The sequence below is a fragment of the Tenrec ecaudatus genome, chromosome 1 (genome assembly GCF_050624435.1).
Source record: "Tenrec ecaudatus isolate mTenEca1 chromosome 1, mTenEca1.hap1, whole genome shotgun sequence".
In the NCBI taxonomy this organism is placed as follows: domain Eukaryota; kingdom Metazoa; phylum Chordata; class Mammalia; order Afrosoricida; family Tenrecidae; genus Tenrec; species Tenrec ecaudatus.
The window spans coordinates 155,217,147-155,225,413 of NC_134530.1; the positions used below are offsets into that span (position 1 = coordinate 155,217,147).

At 41.5% G+C, this 8,267-nt stretch overlaps 1 protein-coding gene across 2 annotated transcripts in view; it reads right to left on the bottom strand.

Moving 5' to 3' along the window:
* WARS2 (tryptophanyl tRNA synthetase 2, mitochondrial) overlaps window positions 1–4,997 on the bottom strand; it is a 106,354-nt gene extending 101,357 nt beyond the window's left edge. For both annotated transcript variants that reach the window (XM_075560067.1, XM_075560075.1), the window contains exon 1: window positions 4,898–4,997. In XM_075560067.1, coding sequence (XP_075416182.1) covers window positions 4,898–4,987 — 90 coding nt within the window. In that variant the 5' untranslated portion in view covers window positions 4,988–4,997. The remainder of the gene's footprint in view (window positions 1–4,897) is intronic.
* Window positions 4,998–8,267: the final 3,270 nt, after the last annotated feature.

Here is an 8,267-nt window from a genome sequence, read left to right on the forward strand (position 1 = left end):
TGTACACATCATTTCATTCTGTTGACTGAAGACAGTTCTAGAGCCAGCTAACAACTGTGGGGAAGGCTGTGTAGTCAGGCAGAGCCAATTTCAATCTTGGAACTGCCATTTACTATGTCTAAGACTTGGGAAAGTAACCCAATTTCTTAGAGCCTTAGTTTTGCCTTTTATAACAGAAATGCAATAATATCTGGAATATTTCTTGTGGTAAGTATAATCTGTTGTCAATTTGAGATTAAGAGTGAAGAGTAGAGTTTATCCTGTCAATCAGGTTGCGGCTTGATAACCTCATTTGGAGGTGCTAAGGGGATAAATAGCTCTCTGGCAGTGGGACAAACACACTCTCCCTGGGAGACATTCCTGTTGACAAGCCACGTGGAGAGATGCTGATAGAGCCAGAGCCCTGGAGCTGGAGAAGCCAAGTGGAGACCCACGCCAGCTCTGAGATGCTTTCACCACCACCGGGTCCATAAGACTTTCCTCCCACTGGCCTATGATCTTCCTGCATTTGGTGTCATTACATGTGTTGTGTGAGTCTGAAGAGAAATTTATAATTGGTATTGGACATATGGGCTAATATAGGATTTATGAACTTGATCTGGACTGGACTGGGATGTTTTCTTAATATACAATTACTTTTTATATAAAGCTCTTTCTTATACACGAGTGTCTATGAATTTGTTTCTCTAGTCCACCCAGACTAACACAGCCTTCAACAAGATAGATTGACACAGTGGCTGGGATAATGGGCTTACACAAAAATCAATTGTAAGGATGGGCAGGACTTGGCAGTGTTTTGTTCTGTTACACTTCGGGTGGCTATGAGGTGGAACTCACTCGATGGCACCTAACAATACCTAACAAATAAGTGCCAGGTGAGATCCTGGATTTGAACCCAGACAGGTAAAAGGACTAGTAGAAAAACAGGTGAAATCTGAGTTAATAATATTCTGCCAACCCTAGTTTTTTGGTTTAAGAATTGCCAAGATTGACTGTACAGAGGAAGCTAACTTGATAAAGGGTTTATAGGAATTCTTTTTACTGTTTTGGTAACTTTTGTAAAATTCTGAAATTATTTTAAAATAAGAGAGAGGGGGAGAAGGTGTTAATAAAACAAGCTTAATACAATTCTTGATGGTATGATTCCTTTATCTTGTAGCCCCAGAGGGTCACTCTGAGTTGGAATTGACCCAATAGTAACTGGTTTTTTGGTTTGTCATTATTAGTAGGAACTATATATTAATATGGATCAAACTCATATTGGGCACATCTAGTAAAGTATGAAGTTCATATGACATAAAATGCGAACGTTTTATCCCCCACCTGAATGCTGACAAGTGTTCTTGCAAGCATGTAGAAGCCCTCAAGGTCCACTCTCGCACAATATGTTAGTGTGCTTAGCAAAGTGGGGATTCTGTGGTGCCACCGATGACAGCTTACATTTACCAAATACCATCAGCATTTATACATAATGTCAGACAGTCATTCCTCTGGCTACCCTCATCTTGCCAGGGAACACACCTGGCAAAATAAACCCTTTTCATATAATCCACATATATTCCATAATGAATAGGGTTTGATGCACTGCAAGTCGAATTTTAGTCCTGTTGGGTTTATTTGCTTTGGGGCTTTTTTCTTTGCTGCTGCTGTTGTTGGCTTGTTTATTTTGAACTTGTGCTTATATCCAAACTTGAGGGGCAGAAGGCTGCCATAGAAAAGACCGAGGGTCCCCAGTACCAAGGATTTTGCTTTAAACACAAATAAACACACAGTGGAATAACCTAGGAATCTTACTACTCTCTGAGTCACAGTGTCGAACACATCCTTACGGCTCATCTACTTTTGCCTCTCACCCCAGGAAGCCACTGTCCAGACAGAATTAATAATAAGTAACTCAGCTATTTCTTGATTTCTAATAGATAAGTTCACATGATAAATATAAGGGGGTTTTAAAAAGTTCATGGAAAAATTCCATTATTTTTCAATTCTACTTTTCCATTAACTTTTTGAGCTCCTTCGGTATTTACTTTTCTATTGTTCTATTCTCATGCAAAACAATCTGTAACAGATGAGATATCATACAGATGAGATATCATTAAAATGTCTAATGCATCTGACTTAAGAATCCAATTCTTACTTTACGTATTCCTGCATGTGTTCACAGGTTCCCCTTAACTTCAAAAGAAACTTCTCAAGAGAAAAAGAAGATACACACAGGAAAATGGCTATACATTTTTCAGCAGTCCTTTTCTAAGCTACTTTAATAATATTGCTGTTGGAAAAATCTCTCTAGCGAAGAACTAAAATACGACAAATGATATTAAACCACACATTTACAAGAGAGATTTATGCTTTACAAACCATTTTTTCTAGGGGCATAAAGGTGACATTGACTCAATACAGAAGACGTGAACAACACAGAAAGTCTAGAAGGGTAATTTTACTTTTAATTTACTATTTAGACAACCAAGCAAAACAAAATAATGGCCTATTTCCTTCAAGTCTTTTTTTTCTCCCTCTTTTTAAGTCTCTATGTAAATATTTAAATACAATATATTATAATCAAAATGTAAAATATCATTTCTCAGTTTTTTAAAGGATTTCATCAGTATTTCAAAGATTTTTTAATGATTGAAAATTTATATAAACTTTAAAAAATGCTCCTATACAAATACATTTATTTAATTTGATTCTTATTGCAATCAAAGCTAAATTAAAGGTTTGAACACATTATTCTGACTTGGAATTCTACATCTTGAAACAATCCAAATTAACTTGGTTAGCTTTAAGAATAACTCTCTTGATGTCCACTGGTGCAGATAGGAACTGGAAACACAGGGAATCCAGGACCGATGATCCCTTCAGGACCAGTGGTGAGAGTGGGGATATCGAGAGGGTTGAGGGAAGGTGTGGTAGAAAGGGGGAACCAATTACAAGGATCTCCATATAACCCCATCCCTGGGGAATGGACAACAGAAAAGTGGGTAAAGGGAGACGTTGGACAGTGTAAGACATGACAAAATAATAATTTATAAATTATCAAAGGTTCATGAGGAAGCGGGGATGGGGATTGTGGGAAAAAAATGAAGAGCTGATACCAAGAGCTCAAGTAGAAAGCAAATGTTTTGAGAATGATGAGGGAAACAAATGTGCAAGTGTGCTTGACACAATGGATGTATGGATGAGTTGTACAAGACCCCAATAAAATGATTTAAAAAAATAAGACTAAAATATGTACAAATATGCTTGATACAATTGATGTGTGGAATGTTATAAGAGTTGTAAGAACCCCCAATAAAATGATTTTTTTCATAAAAAAATAATAACTCTCTTTACTCAAAAAAGATAATGAAACAACAGTCGAGGTTTAAGGGTTCTTTTCTTTAGCATTTATAATAATTTAGTTCACTAAACTTTCTTGGGCAATTATTAATAACTTCAGCTTCTCTTTTTTCTTTGATTCTCTATTCTCACAAATACTCAATTACTGAGTTTGGAAGAAGAAGTTTTGAGTCTAAGGCTTAGTTATATTGGAAGCATAGATTTTAATATACCACTATTAACTTATAGTACAGATTTGGCAATACTTTGGTGGGTTTGCAAACTCAGACCCTCACGCATTAAGGAGTATTTGATGAATTTAACAATTTTTGAATGAGATATTACAGCCTAAAATAGAAAAAAATTAACACCTAAATATTTGTTGACAAGGAACTTTCCAGTAATTATCTCTGTACTCTTAATAGTGTCATGTTAAGTCCATACAGAATCAATATTATAAAAGATAAAATTGAAGCTCAGAAAGAAAAAATAAGCTGACCTTAAATCTTGGTTTTTATAATTAATCTAGTTGTTTTTATTTTAGTTTCAAAATCATGACTCTATGAATTTCCCGTTTGAATTAATGTTAACTTGTCAAACCCCTCCCCATACAATTTTATTAAAGAAGAAAAAAACTCAGACAGATGATGTGACTTGTTACATTGCACAGCACGCAAGCAGAAAAATCGACCTATGGTTTCTTAATTTCCAGTCTAGCACTCTTTGCAATACACCAATTAAAATAACTCTCACATCTTTGTATTATAACAATGAATATGCACGTTTTCCAGGAAAACACCAAATAATCACAGAATCCCCTCTGAAGTTCATGGCGGTATCTCCATAGTAACACACGTTAAAGTGCCAACCCCACTTCAAGACGTTAAGTAAATGTATAAATGAGTAAAGGAATGGGGGTAGATATCTGTAGATGTCTACTGTGTACCATTTTTCCCATTCGGATATACTTATACTTCTCTCTTTTTTCCTCCATCATGCGGGCACAATCTCTCTTACTGATGCGCTCAGGCCGTGTTTGCATGATCTCAGGACAAGAGTAAGGGCAGCAGTGGCCGTGTCAAGTCCAGAATAATAGGATAGCACAGTTTGGCAGCCCTCTGTCTAAACTGCTCAATCCCTAATTAGACTTCGCATCTAATTTCTAGGACAGCCTTTGAGCTCGCTGTCGGGGGAGGAAGTCAAAAACGGAAATGGAGCCCCGAGAAGGAGAGCAGCACCGAAAGGACCGAGTCTCGGGGAGGGGATAACCTCACACAAGAGTCCGGCTTCCCGCGTTGCCGGGCAACCGCGACCAGCGAGCGAAAGCACAGCAAAAGGAGGGGATGACGCGGCAGGCGTCGGCGCGGTCCTCCCACTCGGGGGACGTTACGTCACCGCCCGCCGACGCAACGTCACCCCGCTCCCAGTGAGGGCAGCTTGGCCGGTTGACCCTGAGGAAGGAAGTAGCCGGCGCTCTCGGAGAGGGCGGGAAAGGAAAGCGGGAGGACGGAGGGGCCCAGAACGGGAAGGGCCGGGCCGAGCGGGAAGCCTGGCGAGGGGGGCTGTCGTGGGTTACCTCGGGAGCAGTCGCGGGAGCAGTCGCTTTATGAAGTGCCCGGATGAAGCTCCAGCACCCACGCGCCTTCCGCGTTATGTGCAGCGCCATCTTGCGAGGGGCGGGGCCTCCTGTCATATGACGTCAGCCTCGGGAACCAGTCCCGCGTCGCCAGTGTTGGCGCGCATGCCCAAGTCCTCCCTTCGGGCTCTGGTGCAGCGGGCGGCGTAGAGCTGATGGAGCCGGGAAGGGGTGGGGCTTGGCTCTTGTGGTTTTCGTTTTCCAGATATCTTCCAAAAAGCCAAATTCACCGCCATGGAGTAGATGCGATTCTAGTGACTCTATAGGACAGGGCAGAAGTGTCCCTGCAAGTTTCCGAGTCTGTAACTCTTTACAACAGTAGAAAACCCGTCTTTCTCCCCAGGAGCAGCTGGTGGTTCCCAACTGCTGCGTCTGCAGTTAGCAGCCACCATGCCAACAGGGCTCTTCCCAGAGACTCTCCTTTGGATATTGCAGGGGAATGGAGGTAGAGGGGGTTTGGGGGAGGCCTTTAAAAAATTCATGGGAAAATGGGATTTTTTTTTTTCCTTCACGAAAATTGAGTAGCAGCTATGCCATCAGAGCGGGGCTTCTACTTCAGTCACAGTCACTGAATCTCACGGGACAAAGTTTCTTAGTCCTGGGCCCTCCGATTATTTCAGAGGGCACTCCGGTCAGTTGGGACCACCGTGGCCTCATTAATTCATTTAGTCTGCAAACATTTCTTTAACCCCAGGCACTGAAGGTTTAAATATTAGACCCATTTCAGGAAGTGTATGGCCTACTGAAGGAGAAATTCAATGAAAAGTGCTATTGCTTTAAGGTGCTATGACAGAAACAAGTTGGGAAGGAGAGGAACACAGGAGTGTGGTGATCCAACCCAGCCCCGGGAAGAAGATGGCATAACTCGGTTAAAGAAATACCTGTACAAGAAGCATTACTGCGGATTTGCTTCTGTGAACTTTCAAAACTCCCAGACAGTTAAGAATGCATACTGAAAAAATAACTGGAAGAACTCATCAGGTTGTCTTAATGTGTTTGTTGAGTTTATCCATTGAACATATATTGAAACAGCAGATTTGAATAGAGGAGGAAAAATTATAATAAACATACAATAAAATCTGAGATTTGGTACATAGTGCTGGTGATATTCAAGTATAATTTGGCAGTGGGTAGAGAAGGAATTGTAAAGGGGCTGGGTGGGAAGACCCTAGGAAATCAATTTTGTTTTTCAATTGGATTGACTGAAATATGAAGTGCTTGTAAAATATGATGCCCATTAGATGCATAGTTCTGGGACTCAGGAGAGATCTCCAAACTGTAAAGCCAATGATAATTGTGTGCTGAAGTGAAATTGCATATTATGACTTCTATACATAATCTTTATTACTCCTACCTCATGACTAATTATAAATAGAATGTAAACGACTTGTTCTAACTTGGAAATTGGTTGTTTTTGCTGCTCCAATTGGGTATTGAAGAGTGAATTATCTCAGAAGCCGGAACAGAAATCTCAGGACCATCCAGAGAAGCCACTGGGTAGCACATGCTAGATCCCTGCCTGAAGTGTGGAGGCATCAGAGCCTGGCACTGAGTCAGGGAGGCAGGGCTGGGAGGGCTTCCTGGCCGAAGGAACAAGGCACAGATCAGAGAATAGAGAAACATTTTTGCCAGCATGACTGAGAAAAGGAACTAAGGACAAAAGAACTGTATCCTTACCATTCTGTAACCTGTTAGGTCTCCGAATAAGTCCCCATCATCATGAATAGTGACTGTGAGTTCGGTGTGGCCATTGTAGCAGAGTAGATGAGTGCCATGGGAGGGATTTCTGGGTTAGAATAGGGTCAAGAAGGAGCAAGCATGGAGGCTTGTGGTAACCTGCCTTGGATTGATGTGGACTTGGATTCTTGTCCTTCATGTAGCGAGAGATGGTCAGAGGTGGTCCACACACCATTCTCTCCAATCAAAACCACGGAAATGCTCGAGAGCTCCAGGGAGAGTGTGTGGGATCAAAGTGGTCCAAGGATGTAATTAAAAGTACTTCTGAAGCCAAGGGAAGTGATCATTGATCTTTATAAAGATGTATGGTATCCTTGCAAATAATGCAGATTTATAAATACCTCATTTACTTAGTATTGATATATACAGCAAATCATTAAAATACCGTTTTCTTCAGCTAATATGATCCTAGGCACCTGCAGCATTCTGTTAGGCAAGTGCAGAGTACGAGGTTTTGATTGCCTGATTTTGGGATAGGCCTTTTCCTGGTCCCTCTCAGTCTAGAACCTCCAAGGAACCAACAGGGAATTCACCAGATTGGAATTCTGACATCCTCCGTGACCCAGATTCCACAGTAAATGTAGCCGTGAGACGGTAGTGCAGCAGAAATCCTTCAGAGGGTTTACCTACCAGTCCTCAAGCACATCATGCCTTTGTATCTGCCTGGAAGCATGGCTGTCGCTATTTTGGGGCTGATATAAGGGAGCTTCCAAAAGTTCGTGTGAAAGTTATCTTAATTCCATTGCTTTCACAAACTTTTTGAAGCCCCATCATATTTCCAAGACCTATTCCCGTTGAAGGTATAGTGAAACACAAGTTTAATCACTGAAGTATCTGTAAAGTATCTGTAAACCTTAAGGCTTTATGGAGCTGTGGTGGCAGCTGTTAAAGCCTGGCAGTTCCAACCCACGAGCCACGCTGAGAGAGAAAGACGAGGCCGTCTGTTTCCATACAGAGTGTAGCTTTGGAAGCTCTGTGTAGATTCACTAGGAATCAGAATACATTTGATGATAGTGGGTCAGAGGCTGTATTTAGAAATAGTACATTGCATTGTCCACCAATGTGGTGACTGGGTAAAGATAACAATTTATGTTGCATATAGAGGCAGGTTTGCTTCCTGTTCATTTGGGTAGCATCTGACTCCATAGACTGCATATATGTCTGCAGTTCCATAAGTGTTTTTTGTTTTACTTTTAAGGGAAAGCACTTCTCTATCATTTCTCCCTCATAGTTTTAAAGTCCCCGTCCTAGATGTTTGCAGCACTGGATCACACATGGATACAGACTGGGGGCAAAGGGCTTGACTCTGGACATTGGCTCTGAGGATCTTTACTGCAGATGGGTGGGAGGCAGTGACAGAGGCGTGAGGATCTGAGCAGCTTCTATTCAGAAGTAAAGATTATTCCCACTCACTTGCTAACAATCCATTCTGCTCGGCTGCCCCTGCCAGTGTGACCACCTGTTTCTCCAGCCTCTGCTAGCAGCTTCAGTAGCTGCAGCAATGGCAGCAGTGGGGACCAGGACATTCAGAAGGCAGCTCCTCTAAGGTTTTCCTATGTTGTTCCCACACTGT